At 42.7% G+C, this 18308-nt stretch overlaps 1 protein-coding gene across 1 annotated transcript in view; it reads right to left on the bottom strand.

The window, feature by feature from the left end:
* ARSB (arylsulfatase B) overlaps positions 1-18308 on the bottom strand; it is a 156260-nt gene that overhangs the window by 136288 nt on the left and 1664 nt on the right. Inside the window, exon 2 of the mRNA XM_040622148.1 lies at positions 2611-2797. Within this exon, the coding sequence (XP_040478082.1) occupies positions 2611-2797 (187 nt within the window). The remainder of the gene's footprint in view (positions 1-2610; positions 2798-18308) is intronic.

The following is an 18308-nucleotide window of genomic DNA, read 5'->3' as shown; positions in this document are numbered from 1 at the left end:
TTAAAAGATATACGAGGGCGTCTGGGTGACTCAGTCAATTAAACGTCTGCCTTCGACTCAGATCGTGATCTCAGGGTCCTGGGATCGAGCCCTGTGTCGGCTTCCCTGCTCAGCGGGAGCCTGCCTCTCCCTCTCCTTCTGCCCCTCCCCCTGCTTGTGCGTTCTCTCTCTCTCTCAAACAAATAAATAGAATCTTTAAAACAAAAAAGGTGTAAGAATTATAGGGGTGCCTAGGTGGCTCACTTAAAAAAAAAAAAAAGTAAGAACTATAAATATTAAAAGGATTTACAAATACGAGAATTCCAGGAATAGAACTATTTATTTACATACGTGGCCAGACTGATCCCAAACCACCATGTACAGCTTTTCTCACAACAGTGATTCACAAATTTGCATTTAGATGCTGAGCCTAAAGATGGCGTCCTGTGCTTTTTGGGGCGGGGGATCATAAAATACTTTTTGAACAATGAAATCTCTGACTTTAAGTTTTATTGAGCTATAATTCATATGCCATACAAGTCACCTACTTAAAGTGCACAATTCAGTGGTTTTAAGGTATTCAGAGTTGTGCGACTAGCCCCACAACCATTTGACTGATTTTTAACAGAACATCTAAGTCATAACAGTGACAACAGCTGCGTGGTCATTACCCCCTGACCCCATCTACAAGTCCACACGAATGTCGGGTGTTCGTTCATCTGAATCCTCAGGCTTCTCAATTCTCATAAAAGGATATGATTTTTTTCTGTCCAATATGTGACTTCGGTTTTAGTAAGAAAAATTAAAATGTCTGTAGTCCTTCCTCTTGCCAGAGTATAGGTATTGATCCGTCTTTCAGCAAAGGTCTGATTGAAAACTGTCAAAGGATATTCAGGCTGTTTTCTCCTCTAGAATATCCAAAATGACAAAGAGCTCTTACACCCAAGTCTGACTTTAAAAGTTATTTGAGGATGCGGAGGCTATGTCCAGGTTCACCAAGAAAGAATGCCTTGATTGCTTAGCAATGTCTGCGAGAGAACCCGGACGGGAGCGGGGCAGAGACGGTCTCCTGCCTGATGTCCCTGCATCTCAACTTCAACCCCGGATCCAACACAGTAGGACAGAGCTGTGTGTTTCTACTGCACTGTTTGGGCCCCACAGAATCACTGAAATGCACTTCGGTGCTCTGGTCCTACCCTGAATAAAAAGGAGTGTCTAAGAAACACGTACAAGAAAATCACCGCTATATTACTAAGCTGCTGTTCTTGAGGATGTTGTCCACCTTATCTTCTCCCAAAGGAGAAATTTCTCAGGTCTCAGAGCCAGAAAATGCTTTACTCTTCCTGAACATCTGGTTTCCATTTATCTTATAAATAATGCAACTCTTATTAGCTGTCTCCTTTTTTAAAAAAAATTTTTTTTAGTTGGACATAAGAAATTCCAAGTCGCAGAGTTCGATGTGAAGCCCACCTACAGACAGGCAGTAGTTTCATAATTTCGTGCCACACCGCAATTTCATCTTTCTCTACTCACCCTGATTTTTTATTCTATTTTTTTTAAGATTTTGTTTATTTGAGAGAGAGAGAGAGTCCAAGCAGGCGGGGAGGGGCAGAGATAGACGGAGAAGCAGACTCCCCATCGAGCAGGGAGACTGAGGTGGACTTGATCCCAGGACCCCAGGATCATGACCCGAGCCGAAGGCAGACACTTAACCGACTGAGCCACCCAGGTGCCCTCTATTTTTTTTTAAATTTTTATGTTCAGCGCGTGTTCCTTTTGGGATGTGGCAGGTTGTAAATAAATGAAAAGGCAAATGAGAGGTAAGGAGGTAGCTAAACAGCCCGATAGAAAGCGCAGCATGAAAAGAACTTATCAGAAAGACACACAGCCACTAGTAAGATAAATAGGCTGTTAATTAAAACATAGTTTGTACAGGTTAAAAGACGGTAAGCTTTAAAACTAACTTAACGTTTCACATTTTTGGGGGCTACCAAATCCATAAATTACTTACTTCTTATTATCCTTCCTATTATCATTGGTTATTTGCCCTCCCATTTTATTCTTTGGATTGGTCTTCCCCAATCTAGTGATTTCAAAAACAGATCTCACAGAAGGGGAGAAGGATGCTAATGGAAAAGGGTCTCCTCTACCATCTCCAGGGGGAAAAAAAAAAAAAAAAAATCTTTGGGACAGTCCACGGAGGGAAAAAAATATTCTGAACCTTTGTGAAGGAAATATTCTTGTATTGGGTTTTGCCTGGAATTTTTCAAAAGAAAAGAATTTTTCAAAAGAAAGCCTGGAATTTTTCAAAAGAAAGCTGTAACCCCTTCTGGCAATAAGGTTCTCTAAGAGTACATTGGTCCCGGGTATGGAGACAGCAAATCTTCAAAGGCACCGACACGGCATTTAATACCCTGGCAAAGGTCCGTCCCTGCGGGCAGCTGCCCACCACGAGCGGAGCGCAGAGCCATGTGTACGGAGGTGGTAGTAGAAAGTTGCCCCACGGCAGTGCTGACGGATTCATTCTCTGTTCAAGTTTCCAGTCATTTCATTTGATTACACTTGGGTGTGTTTTTACGAGACGGTTGCAGCTAGTCTAAGTTGTAAAAAAAACATGTGCATTTCCATTACCAAAGTAAGTATCAAATCCTCGGCGGGTTGGAAGGCATTCTTTCCGGTACATTCCCAGGTGCCATTTTCCGACCATATGGGTAGTGTAGCCTGCTTCTTTTAGAAGCTGGGGCAGCAGTTTTTCATCCAGAGGGACACAGCTGGGCTGACAGGGCCAGATTATTTGGTGTTGTAAACCTGTGCGGATCTTAAAGAGACAAACATGAAATTACAGACTGATGGTGTTGAAACATCCCGAACAAGCAGAGAAAGCGGTGGCTTAATTCATTGGCTACCTCTGCGGATTGGACCGTTGAACTCTATTCCTGTACCAGCTTAAGGGTATTTCTGAATGGCGCTGTACTCGCTTACTCAAATAAGGTAATGGACATAAACAGGATTGGAAAAAAACGAATAAAAGCACTCTAACAAACATTAGATATTTTAAAAAATATTTATCAAGGAATTTTGTTAGAAACCATTAACTTAGGATGTCACCTCTTCCCTCAAAAAAAGTAACCGTAAATGAAGTGTGGATCTCTCAAGGAAAAAGCGTTTCAATTTTGGTGCACATGAGAAATTCGTGTTTGGTTTGGAAGGAGCTTCTGTAATCTTTCAAGATTTGATTTTTTTAAAGGTTATTCAAAAATACGATGAAAGTAATGATTTGCTTTTCTTATTCTGCTTTATGGAAACCATAATTTCAAGAGTCAGTGGCCAACTTTTTCTTAAGAAAAGAAAAGCAGCTATCTGACCCACATGCTGGGAATGGCTCACACAAGTTTGCCCAGGGCACAAGCACCACACAACAGTCAGCCTTTAAGAAATGATCCCTTGTTGAGTCTTGGTGTGATATTAAAATAGGATATCCACAATTACATGAAAAGGCTAGTAGAATAACCCTTCCTTTTCCAACTACCTGTGGAGGCTAGTGAGGCTAGATGTTCTTCATAAACTTTTACAAGAACAATAGATTACATCAGATTATAACAACCTAGCTATCTTGTATTAATAGAAGACACATACAAAAATACAAAACAGTATTACTCTTCTCATGTAATTCTCCTATTTTGGATAATATAGTTATTTTCCGTTAAGTTATTTATGTTGACATGTAATGATTATTACTGCTATTTTTCAATGAACAAAAATATTTTTAAATTTCTATTTTAATTTCTGATACGGTGAACTTTGAAAGGTGTAACCCACAGAAACATAAGCTCTCCGGGGTCTATAATAATTTTTAAGCACATGAAGAGGTCCAAAGTAAGACCCAAAAGTTTGAGAACTGATGTTATAATATCCAGGATTGGTCCTTGCAATGAGGGAAATAAAGTAGGACAGGGAGATGGTGACAGAGGTGATTCTTTGAGAGGGTGACAAAAGAAATCCAAGGAGGAGCTATTTGAACAGGAATATGAATCAAGTGAGAGAGTGAGAGAGCCTTGCAAAAATACGAGGCAAGAATAATGTAGGCATAAGAAATAAAAAGTGCAAAGGCCCTGAGCCCTGAACTTGCTGGGTGAGTCTGAAGGCCAGCATGGAAGCCAGTGTGGGCCTGTCACAGCTCCTGTGCTGGTGGGAGGCACGTCAGCCCTGCTGGGGCCCCACCAGAGCAGAGTCCCCCGGGGGTTCCGTCCTAGCCTGCGTAGCCCACTCCCCGCCCGCAAACCTCACACCTCTCCTTGTCCTGGCTTAGCCAGGGAGGTACCTTCCTTTGTGTGGAGTGCGACTAGGGTCTCACATTCAACTCTGCAGTGGACACAAGCCTTCTCTAGAAAGGGCTAGGTACTCCTGACTTCCCTAGGATAAATGGGGCTCTGGGGACACAGAAGGTGGAGAGCGCCAGTTCTCAACCCAAGCTCTAACTCCCCGGCCTCCGTCAGCTGTCAGGTGGGTTGCACGCAATTATTAATAAATGGTGAAAGTGTGTTTGCGAATGCCTTACTGGCTTTTATAATTTAAGGCAGAATGCATAAAGCTCGGGAATTGAATCCCATCTCAGCTCTAGCACCAAGGACATACTCAACATTCAAAGACTGCCATAGTATTAACCGTAAGCTTTGTTATTAATAGCATAGCAAGCCTTCCCCGCTACATTGCACTTTGCTTTCTTGAGAGATGGCGCGGCATCACAGACTACGTACCCCTAAGCCTGGAGCTGCCCCAGGAGCATGTCATGGCGCATATGAACACCAGATGAAATGTATACTCAGCTACTCGTCTCTAGTTTTGCTGGCGTGATGGAACACTGACTAATCTCTGAGTTTCTCAATTCAAATACTGACTTACACAGACCAGATTCACAGATGTTTACTGTGTTTTAAATACATGGCAATAAACAGATACAAAGGAAAAGCCAAAAAAAAAAAAATTCACACTTACAACCTTTTTTTTCTAATTTATTATTAGCTACTATTGACTAGCTTTTTCATAAGCTTTAACATTGCCTTGCATTTCATTTTTTGTGGATCTTTCCAGAACCAACACTTTGGAGTTGCACTTGCCATTGCTTCATTTCCTTCTATCTTTCCCTACACTTTTAAAAGAACCATATAGGGGCACCTGAGTGGCTGAGTCATTAAGTGTCTGCCTTCGACTCAGGTCACGATCCCAGGGTTCTGAGATGGAGCCCCACATCGGGCTCCCTGCTCAGCGGGGAGCCTGCTTCTCCCTCTCCCCCCTGCTCGTGCTCTCTATCTCCTCTCTCTCTCTCAAATAAATAAAATCTTTAAAAAAAAGCTTATCAAACTGTATACTTTAAATATGTACAGTTTATTGTATATCAATCATACATCAATAAAGCTACTTAAAAATAAAAGTGAATTTAAGTGTTCTATTAAGATTTCTATGTTTTTGGCACTCCTGGGTAGCAGAGTTGGTTAAGCGTCTGCCTTCGGCTTGGGTCATGATCTCATGGTCCCTGGGATCAAGCCCTGCATTGCCTCAGGCTCCCTACTCAGTGGGGAGTCTGCTTCTCCCTCTCCCTCTGCTCCCCACACCCCCCGTCCCCCGTCCCTCACTCATGCTCTCTTTCTCTCTCAAATAAATAAAATCTTAATAAAAAAAAGTTTCTATGCCTTTCCTAGAAACCACTGGACACCTCCACTAGGGTAAGTGCCGGACGCCTTCCACTTGCCTTCCAAATCTACATTCTGCCTCTGTCCTGCTCTCTGACCCGGGAAGCTACCTGTGGGAACCAAATCACAGGGCTCTGCACCTTCTGTCTTCTGACTGGGTTCAGCCAAGGGGGACCCCTGACAGGAGATTAGAGGGAGGGAAGAGATGAGTGGCTTTGGACTGCCAGATGTGTCTCTCTGTATAGGCCATCGGAAGGCAGCCTTCTCTATATGACACTCTGTCTCTAGGTTTTCTCCTTCCCTCCCTTCCGGTCCAGGGCTAGCAACAGCTCCACTGGATACACACCATTACTTGTGTTCCCCTTCCCCAATTCACACTTTTTTGAATACTCCCTTTATAAATAAACCTCCCTAAATTATCCTAATTTGAATGTGCCATCTCTTTCCAGCTGGGATCCTGAATAATAACGATGTGACATTATCCCGGCTGGGGCAGGAAACACTGCTCTCAAAAAATACACCCACACACCTCAAGTCATAGAAGGATTCTGTTCATGGTTACTGATGTGAAATTTACTCAACAGAAAATTAATCCTAGGTTCAAAAACTTTATAATATATACTAATTGGCAACGGTGCAGGATAAGGAAAGATAGTATTTTAGGGAACCCAAAAGACCCAGTGGAGATAAATGCTATGTGCAGATTTCTTTAAATGGAAAGCTCGTCCATCACACACACAGAATTAACTCTGAGAGCTATGAGCACTGCCAAGGGATGCGGTGTGATTCGGTTTTCCTAGTCCATGGGCATCAAGCCAGGTGGTCAGCTGAAGCCTGTTTCTATTATCTACAATCATATGGAGCAGAGAATTTGTTCTTCTCAATTCCCGAGAATTTATTTGACAGAGCATTTTTATGGCATTACTGGGGAAGCGGAAGCCAAACTCTGGATGACAGCCAAAAACATGTTTTTAGGCTGTTCAAACACTATTTGAAGTAAGGAAGCTGTAATGTGTAGAGAAGCAGTAAACAGGCCAATGCTGACTGCTTCCAGCTGAGCACTTCGGTCAGCACAGAACGACAGCCCCACACCACGCTTCATGGGGCACGATGGTAACAGGGCACCAACAGGAATCAACAAGAAAACAAGTGTCCTTGTGCAAACACAGCAGCCCCTACGACAATTCCATTCTAACACCCCTCTGAACGTTCAGAGAGCATATGGGAACGGAGAGGATTATATGGATAATACAGGAGAGTCCAAAGGAGTTACTCTATACCGATCACGTGCGGCTCTCTCGTCTTCCTTAAACCAAAGCGTCTTTCCAAAAACAGCTTCTCCTAAGACTGCACTTAACCATCAAGGCTTTCCTGCACAAAGGCAAAGGGTCTCTATAATCCGTGAAGGACCTGGCTTGTCTCTAGGTTCTTTCCGTGAGATAACTGATGAGAATCCTTGTGTGTGTGTGTGTTTTGTCACATATAAAATTTATTTGATCCCGTGAGTTATTCCAGCCTGTGTAGACATAGAAGATACTATCAGTGTAGTCTCACGAACTTAAAAAAGAGAAAGGCCTATCTCCTGGAGGGAGAAGGGAAGACCCTCAGAACCTCTTCCTAGACCCCTTTAAGAGGTCCAGGCAGTCTATGGGTGGCGCAGTCGTTAAGCGTCTGCCTTCGGCTCAGGGCGTGATCCTGGTGTTCTGGGATCGAGCCCCACATCAGGCTCCTCTGTTGGGAGCCTGCTTCTTCCTCTCCCACTCCCCCTGCTTGTGTTCCCTCTCTCGCTGGCTGTCTCTATCTCTGTCAAATAAATAAATAAAATCTTAAAAAAAAAAAAAAAAAAAGAGGTCCAGGCAGTCTAGTGATTATCTACAGATACTGGAAGTTCAGAGCGTAGTATTTTAGCTCCGCTGATGACGAACTCTCCCAGGGGCTAATGAACCACTGCTACACATATGGCAATGAATGCCATTTGTCTCCTAACTTAATAGTGCTGAGATGATATGCAGCTGAACAGAAGGAAGATTCTGTCCTACCCGTGGGACCTGTGCAAGAGCAACGGAGGGCTCCCTGCAGCCCCGGATTGGTGCACCTCCTGGGCAGTACTTTAAAACTCGGAAAAACAGGCAGCCCCACCCTCCCCCGTGGGTGCCAGAGGGCTGAGAGGGAAGCTTCCTGACGGGAACACAGTCACAGAACGCGCTGGAGGCCGGCCGGGAGTTCAGACGTCCAGCCCGCATCTGAGCCAATACACTACACGTTTTCACCACGGTCAAGGACCTCTCATGCCACCTTAGGGTTTCTTCCTGGAGCTGCCCCACAGAACAAATGGATGGTGGAGAATCTGCTCCCTCCCCCCTTAAGCCTTCTAAAACGCAGTCAGCTGCCCAGGCTGTTGAAGCCAAGAGCTACAGAACACACATTATGTGTGTTAGGGGCCTGACTCTGCCATCTGGCCTGGTCCTCCAGAACTCGGCCTGCAGAGCTGGCCGGTGTCGCTGACAGTTTTAAGGGTCTATTTATTTTGGTGTTGATTAGCGAAGAGTGTAAATCTCTGCCTAAACCCACAAAGGGATGTTGTTTGTAAAAAGAATAAACAAGGCAAAAACTGCATCCGTGCCTTCCTCTGTTTCAATAATAACTCCAACCAAAAGCCCAAAATGAAAAGGTGGGAAAATATCGAGGAAAAGAAATTTTTAGTAAAGTGATATGACTAAAGAAACAAAAACAAAGAGAGTTACCAGACAGTGACAGCTTATGTTCAGAGCAATTCTTGAAATAAGAAACCTCAAAAATCAAACAGCAAAAAAACCCCACGAGTCAGTGGGTCATACTCCACTCAGCCCCAAACTTATTTCTTTATTTCCTCATTTCCAATTACGTGGGAAGTAAAATATGTAAGACATGGAATTGTTTCTTTCAAACATCTTCAATGCTTGCAGAATATGGCTTCCAGATGCCCCTTGCCTTCTGGGAAAATGTTCTTGGCTCTGGCGAGGCTTAGGAAAGAGACCTGGCTTCAGCAAAACAAAAGCCCTATCAAATCAAGTCATCTTCAGGTCTCCCTGCATTAAAGCCCGGATGTGTTTTATTTTATTTTATTTTTTTAAAGATTTTATTTATTCATTCGACAGAGAGAGACAGCCAGCGAGAGAGGGAACACAAGCAGGGGGAGTGGGAGAGGAAGAAGCAGGCTCCCAGCGGAGGAGCCTGATGTGGGGCTCGATCCCATAACGCCGGGATCACGCCCTGAGCCGAAGGCAGATGCTTAACCACTGTGCCACCCAGGCGCCCCTCCGGATGTGTTTTAATAGGAGGCCGTCTTCTTTGTCACTATGGAACTAATGCTCTTCTGTTCCTCCCCTAAGGAAGCACGGGAATAGAAGCTAACAAGTGCTTTCTCTTCAGAAACACCTAGGGCCCTAGACTGCATGCTCCTATCTCTTACTCCTTGGGTGCCATTGCCAGAGGGTCCCATGAACACTCCCAGTTTGTCACCTACTTCTTTCCCCAATCACTCTATCTACTTCTTCTAGCTCTTTACTCCTCTTTGCCCCACTTCTAGCCTTAGAATCCAGGGACAGGCGACCAGGGACAGGAGTCCACTGTCCACAGGAGAGGCAAGCAGGTGGGGGGTTGATAAAGGATGGGCAGGCCTGACGCTGAGGGCACTAAAGAAAAGCAGGAGGGAGGTGAGAGCATCCTCAGGCAAAACTCATTGCTCTTTCCGGGGGGCCGGTAAGCAATGCCGATTCTGCCTGGAGCCAGGGGTCTCAGCTGTTCACATTCTTAAAGCAAATGTGAAGCAAGAGTCAACAATTACCCACAATACTGCTGCCCAGCCTCCTTCCTATATTTCCTGTCCCAGGTTCTGCGTCAGGGGTGAGTGAAAAGCCCTGAAACGTCTTGTCCATTTATCAATGTGATTAAGAAAAATGTGACTCGGGTCCCTTAAGGATGCAACCTTGGAGTCATCTTTCATTGCTTCTATTCTCTGCGAAGGCTACAGAGTTCTGGTGGTGTGGGCCCCTCGGTTCCCAAGGTAAGAATGTTCCCAGTTGACGATCGAAGTTACTTCCCTTCCTTTTCTCCTAGAAGGAAATGTTCCTACTAAGGCCTACTGCTATTGTTACTCTTTAATCTTTTTTGTGGAAATGGCATGTCAACCATACCCAGGGAAGACAGTGAGCTTGAGCTCTCTCAGGAAATGCTCAGCTGTTAAAGTACTTAGCACATTCATTCACTTAGTTGTTCGACACCGACTGTTTCTCTAGGCCAGGGACAAGCAAGGCCGTCTCACCGAGAAGTCAGACTTGAGAACAAACAACCACACTGAAAATGTGTACTAAGAATACAGAGGTATAGGGGCGCCTGGGTGGCACAGCGGTTAAGCGTCTGCCTTCAGCTCAGGGCGTGATCCCGGCGTTATGGGATCGAGCCCCACATCAGGCTCCTCTGCTGGGAGCCTGCTTCTTCCTCTCCCACTCCACCTGCTCGTGTTCCCTCTCTCGCTGGCTGTCTCTATCTCTGTCAAATAAATAAAATCTTAAAAAAAAAAAAAGAATACAGAGGTATAACGAATATTTTGTATTGAATAAAATCAATTTGTAAGAATATAGAAATTTAGCATTTTCAAGTCTTCTTTTGAACTAAAAGCACTATACAAATTCTATTAGAAAAGCTGACAGATTTTTATTTATTTGGCCACCTTTACAAACATCTTTAATACATATTTTAATTGGAATATATCTGACATGTAACATCGTGTAAATTTAAGGTGTACCACATTTACACATTGTGATATCATTGCCATTGTAGCAATACTTAACACCTCTCTCATGTTACATAATTATTCTTTCTTTTTAGTGGTTGGAATCATTAAGTTCTAGTCTCTTCAGCAAGTTTGATGATTACAGTACCGTGTTGTTGTCCACAATTGTTGACTACGCTGCACATTAGATCTCTAGGTCTTATTTACTGCTTGTTGCAAGTCTGTACCCTTAAACAACATCTGTCCTCTCCTCCCACCTCATGAAGGATTTTTAAGTTAATATTTCACTCTTGAGATTTCAAACAAGGGGAAAGTGAATGTAAAATCTATTTCATTATATGCACATCATGCCTCCAAAGGATACCGAGAAAGTAATAAATAGGGGTTCCAAACAGGAAGGAGGGCTGAGGGCCAAGATGAAAAGATCTTTTTTTTTTATGCAAACCTCCATTTAAATCTCTTATATGTGAAAGTTTGAAAGTATTTCCTAAAGACAATTTTAAAAATAAGCTTACTTTGAAAAAAGGTGGGGGGTGGATAAAAAATTGAATCCTAACTGGAATAACGTGTACATTATTGTGGTTCCTTAACATATATTTACTCGGAACGCTGTTGGATTAGAAATGTTCTTATAGTAGCCTTCAATGTAACATCACTATGAAAACCCAAACAAGTTGAAGTTTAATATTTTATCATGAGCAGACTGTAGGAGTACAGGGAGACCCTGCCTCCACCTCTGAGCTCCCAGCATGCTTTTCATACCCTCCTTAATCAGTTCCAGCCAGAGACCCTGTCGCCATTCTTAGAGCTCACTGCAGCCTCGGGGCCTGCATTTGGCTGTCCCTCCCATTTTGTTCAATTCTCTTTCCCAGGATCTCTGAATGGCTGACTCCTCTTCATTTAGGCCTCTGACCCTATCTTCCTGGGGCAAATAATTTCTGCCCATAATTTCCTGAGTCACTTAGCAATTTACCTACTTTATTTTCTTCTCTACATTTATTGCCAGGCCATTTAAATTCACCTAGCTTATTCATTTGTTTATGTGTTCATTTCATCCCCGGCTTGGTCCCTCCTTCTCCTCACCTCACCTCCAACAGACTCCAAGCACCAGGAGATCCCCAGAGTGTAGCACAATGCCCGGCATAAATAGCTGCTCAATAAATACTTGTTGACTGAAAGAACGAATGAATGCATTAGACTTCATGGTGATGGACTGAAAGCTTTCCTCTAAGATCAGGAATAGGAAAAGGAGGTTCACACGTGCCACTTCTAATCCACATTGTACTGTAGGTTCAGAATGCAAAGCATCCAGACTAGAGAGGAAAAAGCAAAACTCTATCTATTCTCAGATGACAGGCTCTTGTATATAGGAAATCCTAAAGGTATCATGCACACACACACACTCACACACACACACACTTTTAGACACACTAGTAAGCTCAACAAGGTTGCAGGATACAGATCAAATGTCAGTTGCATTTCCATACACTATCAATGAACAATCAAAAATGAAATTAAGAAAACAATTCCATTTATAACAATATCCAAAAGAATAAAAACTTAGGACTAAAGATAAACAAAGAATTGCAAGACTTGCATGCTGAAAACAACAAAACATTATTGGAAAGAAATTAAAGAAGACCTAAATAAGTAGAAACATATCTCATGTTCGTAAATTAGAAGACTTCTATTGTTAAGGTGGTAATACTCCCCAAATGGATTTGTAGGTCAATGCAGCCCCTGTCAAAATTCCACTGCATTTTTTACAGAAATGGACAAGGTGATCCTAAAATTCATATGGAATTGCAAGGGGCCTAGAACAGCCAAATCAATGTTTAAAAGAACAAAATAGCAAAAGAATAGTCTTTTTAACATATGGTGCTGGACCGACTGGGCATCCACATGCATCCACATACCTCAAAAAAGACAGAAAATTAACTAAAAACGGTTCAAAGACCTAAATACAAGAGCTGAAACTATAAAACTCTTAGAAGAAAATGGAGAGGTAAATCTTCATAACCTCAGTGGTTTCTTAGATATGACACCAAAAGCACAAACAGCCAAAGAAATTAAGTTGAACTACATCAAAATTTCAAACTTTCGTACACAAAAGGATGCTATCGAGAAAGTAAAAGGGAAAAATATTTGCAAATCATGTATATGAAAGGAGTTTAACATCCAGAATATATAAAGAACTCATACAACTCAACAATAAAAAGACAACTCAATTTAAAAATGACAAAGGATTTGAGTAGACATTTTCTCCAAAGAAATGTACAAATGACAAATAAGACAATGAAAAGATGCTTGATGCCATTAGGGAAATTCACATCAAAGGCACAATGAGATAACACTCCACACCCACGAGGATGACTAGAAGGCTATAATCAGAAAGATAGTAACAAGGGTTGGCAAAGATATGGAGAAACTGGAACCCACATACACTGTGGGAATGGTGTATCTGCTATGGAAACAGCTTGGCAGCTCCTCAAAAAGTTAAACACAGAGTCGCCAAATGATCTAGCATTCCATTCTTAGGTACATAACAAGAGAGGTGACAAAAAAAAATATATGTTCACGCAAAAACTTATAAAGGTTGTTCACAGCAGCATTATTCACAATAGCCAAAAGACAATGCCCATCAACTGATAGATGGATAAATAAAATGTTGGTATAACCATACAAAAGAATATCATGTGGCCGTAAAAAGGAATGGTACACGCCACCATATGGATGAAAGGATATCTACCGTATGACAGCATTTATATGAAATGTCCAAAATCAGCAGATCTGTAAAGGCAGAAAGTAGATTAGTGGTTGTCAGGGGCTGGGGGAAGAGGGGGATGGGGATTGACTGCTAACAATTATGGGCTTTCTTTTTGGGGTAATGGCAATATTCTAGAATTAGACAATGGTGATGGTTGCCCAACCTTGAAGATATACGAAAAACTGATAAATTAGACACTTAAAATGGTGTATTTGATGGTATGTGAAACACAACTTCAAAAAAAAAAATAGAGTACAGGAGGGGTGCCTGGCTGGCTCAGTTAGTGGAGCATATGACCTTTGATCTTGGAGTTATGAGTTTGAACCCCATGCTGGGTATAGAGATTACTTAAAAATACAATCTTTTTAAAAAATAGAACACAGGAACATTGGCACTATCTTAAGTTGCTGGTGGGGATGTAGATTGATACAACTCATTGAAGTACAATTTTGTAGGATTTCTCAAAATTACAAATGCATCTACCCTTAAACACAGAAAAAGTCCTTTTCTAAGAATTTATCCTACAGATGTATTCAACCATGTGTAAAACGATACATAGCAAAGGTACTGACTTCAGCTTTGATATATCAAAAGATGGGAAACAATCTATATGTCCATCGTGATGTGACCAGTTACAAAAATTATTATATATCCATTTAACAAAATATTATACAGTCATAAAAACTGAGGATGCTCTTTTAGTAACAATGTGAAATTATTTCAAATGTAAAATAAAACAAACACGTGAAGAGCATGCTACCATCCATATGGAGAGAGAGAGAAGCTACGTATGGATTTGCTTGTATATGCACAAAATACTTTTCAAAAGATATACATATACAATTCGGATAGCACTGCTTGCCTCCAGAGATGGGGAACGGGATGCCTAAGGAACAAAACAGGTGTAGGGGTGTGTGTGTGAGTGTGTGTGCGTGCACGCATGTGCATAGAGAGAGATTTTCAGTAACTTCTGAGTTTTCAAACCATTGTATTTTCTATTCAGAAGGATAAACAAAATATACATCAAAAAATATTTTTAAAATAAGGAATGAATGAGTCACAGGGTTGTGGGAAGAACAAGGTACAGAGACCTGAATTCTAGCCCTGAATTTACCAATAACCATTTACTTCCTCTGCTGATCAGTCTCCCTCTTCCCTGCTTTATCAAACTCCATGCATTTTTCTACCAAAGTATGCAGGTTTATAAAGGTTCATATGTGAGGATTCTGAACGATTATACATCTCAGTATAAAAGGCTGGGCTCTGGAGCGCCTGGGTGGCGCAGTCATTAAGTGTCTGCCTTCGGCTCAGGGTGTGATCCCAGCGTTCCGGGATCGAGCCCCACATCAGGCTCCTCCGCTATAAGCCTGCTTCTTCCTCTCCCACTCCCCCTGCTTGTGTTCCCTCTCTCGCTAGCTGTCTCTATCTCTGTCGAATAAATAAATAAAAATCTTTAAAAAAAAAAAAAAAAAAAGGCTGGGCTCACGTTCCCCTTGAAACAAGTTTCTGGCAGCAGAACGAGTAGCCAACATTGCAAGGCGCCTAACGCCGGCAAGAGTAATCTCTCTTTCCGCCAGCAGATGGGGTCAGTAGGTATGCTCGGGTACATTTGCTAAGTTAGAAACCTGCTCTAAGACACAGGGCCACAGAGTCAAAGATATGTAGAGTTGGAAAGAGCCTCAGAGTTCAGCCTACCTCCCATATTTTACAGATGTGGACAATGATGTCCAGCAGGTCAGAGTCTGAAGACTGGAACCCACATTTCATTATTCCCAACCAGTGCTCTTCACTAAATACTTTAATAAGCCAAAAACCTAAAACTCAGAATTTAGGGAAATTCAGTTCAGCCAGGCTAGGCTTAGTTATCACTTTACACTTTTCTAAAGTTACACGATCATGGGAAGGATGAGTCTCTAAATATTCTATTAAAAGACGATTATTAAGTTCACAGATAGCACTGTTACGTATTTCCTTCAAGTACCTAATTTTGAAACAGTCAACAAATTTCCTCATTTTAGTGTCTAAAATTTTGTGCAACACATGACTCGTTCAGAAATAAAACCTCTCCCCCTATTTTCATTTTCCATTCAACACAGGCAATTCTTAAGTTGAAACATGATGGGTTAATTTTTGGTCAAGATGTTTGGAAACGACCTAAACATCCAAAAATAATGGATCATTTAGTAAATCTGAAGCAGCTCTTGTGATATTTCTAATAATTCTGAGTAGGCAACACAGTATAGTGGTTATAGAGCCGCATTGCCTGGCCACATCCTGGTCTACCACTTACTAGCCCTGTGACCTTGGGCAAGGTTCTTACCCTCTTCCAGCCTTGGTTTCCTTGTTATCAAATAGGGATACAAGTAGTCCCTACCGCAGGGGGTTGCTGAGAGAAGTCAATGAACTGAAGTGTAAAGTGCCCGGAATGGTATCAGTATACAGCATCTGAGGGCAATGAGGCTCCTTAGTTCTCCCTGAAATGTTGGCTCCTTTAAAAAAGGATGCTTGCTAGCCTGAGGTAATTTGTAATTGGGCCTCCTGAACTCAGAATAAAACAGGGGAGCAAAGCCAAGCAAAATGTTTGGGGAGGCTAGCTTGCTCCCCTGAGTGGTCTCTGAACTGTTTCGGAGTACGCAGCTTCTACCCTTCCTTCGCTTCTTAACTACAGGGTACTCTGCGCACGTTTTTGCTCCAAGATGGAATGGTGGTGACCGGGGGAGAAGAATATTAAGGGACAAAAGCAGCAGTTTCTTAAAGTATGGTATTTGTTTTCCTATTCAAGTCTGTTGGAAGAGAGGAAGTTGGAGAAATGAATGGCCCTCCCATTCTTCTGCAATGAGTTCAGTTCTCTTATTTCAGAGCAAATGCAGAACTATTTGAGGCAGATCTTGTATTCTCTCTCTTCTTTACTCAAATGCTCCTTTACTTCTACTAAGTGTCCAGGGAAAGATCTGCCTCAGAGCAGGGATTCCTGATTACACCTGGCAGCCGAAGTTAGACCTGTGGAAAGTACTTAGGGCAGCTGGTGAAGGGAGCTATTCTTTCTCCATGGAAACCTGGGCTATAGCTACTTCTCGGTCCTGTGGTAAAAGTCTGTCTTTTCTGTTTCTATAGGTCTTCAGATCACTGTGGAAATCTTTATCACAAATAAACCCTCCCTTCTCTTGATCGCAGGGCAACGAGGCTAGGGCTGATCAGAGAGGTTACATGAACACAGACTTACAAGAGCAAGGGTTCAAGCATGTCCCGTGACTTGCACAGTAAGGACTCAAAATATGCTTGTTGGACAAACAATACCTGTATAAGAAGGTATGCTTGTGTTTTCAAACGGTATCCATTTATTGTATTTAAAATAGCCATAATCACATCAGGATCTTATAAAATCATCAATCTTATTCAGATTAAGCAAAAAGGATACAATTTTATGGGCCTGAGATGACTAGTGGGTACAGGAGAGGCACAAGACCCGATTTTACCACTTCCCAGCTGTGTGATTCTTAACATGTAATCGAACGTCTAGAAGTTTATTTCCTCATCTGTAAAGGGGGATTAAAAGTTACAGCTGCCTCAGGGGCTATTTCAAGAATTAACTTTAAAAACAGTAAAGCACCATGCAAGTGTTCTTGATATTCTTAGCTGTCTAACGTATGTGCACACTGTCCACAAGTGCACGTATCTCTGTTAACTACATACAAGTTTTTAAAGAAAAGCTTTCAGAGATCATGTGAGTTAGCACTTCCCATCTGTCAGGTTGGCTAGTAGCAAAAGAACAAGAAATAACAAGTGTTGGTGAGGATGTGGAGAAAAGGGAGCCCTTGTGCACTGTTGACAAGAATGTAAATTGGTACAGCCACTTGGGAAAATAGAATGGAAGGTCCTCAAAAATTTAAAAAGAGAGCTCTCACAGGACCCCGCAATTTGGCTTCTGGATAGTTATCGGAAGGAAAGGGCAAACCAATCTGAGGAGATCGATGCACCCCTATGTTCTCTGCAGCACTCTTTACAAAGCCAAGGCATGGAAGCAACCTCAGTGTGCATCCACAGATGAACGGAGAAATTAGACGTAACAGATGCATACAAGGGAATCCTACTCGGCCATAAAAAATGAGTGAAATCTTACCATCTTCACAACATGCGCAGACCTAGAGGGTATGATGCGAAGTGAAGTAAGTCAGAGAAAGACAAATAACATATGATTTCACTTACGTGTAGAATCTAAAAAACACAATGCACGAACAAAATAAAAGGAGCAGATTCATAGATAGAGGAAACAGTTGGCTTCCAGAGGGGGAGGAGTGGGGGGCAGGCGAAAAGGGTGAAGAGGATTCAGAGGAACCAACTTCTAGATAAAAAATAAATTAAGTCATGGAGATATAATGTACAGCATTGGGAATATAGCCAATAATATTGTCATAATTTTGTATGGTGACAAACGATAGCTAGACTTATTGTGGGGATCATTTCATAATGTATAAAAATATAGAATATGATGTACACCCGAAGCGGGGATGATTATATGCCAATTATACTTCAATGATTGATAGATAATAACAGTGCTCAGAAGCGTTGAATCAGAAAGGAGTATCAGCAGCCCAAGAAAAATCAACCTGGGTAGGTTCATCGTGCTGAGAACTGGAAAAATGACTCTCTGGTCGGACAGTCCTAACCTAGGACCGCTGGGTTCGCAGAGGGAGCAGAATCGCACCCTCAGCGGACACGCTTTCGCCTTTACCTGGCGCCCCGCCTCTGCTTTCTCGGCCCCTCTCCGCTCTCTGCTCCACTCCGGGGGTCCCCAGCCCGCTCCCTCCCCTCCGTCTGTCTTCAGAACCTCTCCGCAGAGTGCACTCTGACCCTTCGGCCTACGGCTCGCAGGCCCAGCAACTAGCGCTCCCCTAGAAACCCTTGCACCCCGACCTGTAGAAAACGAAAACAGAAAAAGCCCTGGAGGAGGTGGGGCTCCGGGGGCTGCGGGTCGCCTAGGAGCGGGCATGCGCAGAGGCCGCGGCGGCCGGCGGGGCCCGGGAGGAGCGGGGACGGCACGGCCAGGGTGAGCCGACGCCTCGCCTGGAGCCGGCTCGGGGAACTGAGCCCGGCTAGA

This window comes from Ursus maritimus, unplaced genomic scaffold (assembly GCF_017311325.1).
Source record: "Ursus maritimus isolate PB19 unplaced genomic scaffold, ASM1731132v1 scaffold_5, whole genome shotgun sequence".
Lineage (NCBI taxonomy): Eukaryota > Metazoa > Chordata > Mammalia > Carnivora > Ursidae > Ursus > Ursus maritimus.
Note: the sequence above shows the minus strand (reverse complement) of the source record. Positions and strands in the feature narration are given on the sequence as shown.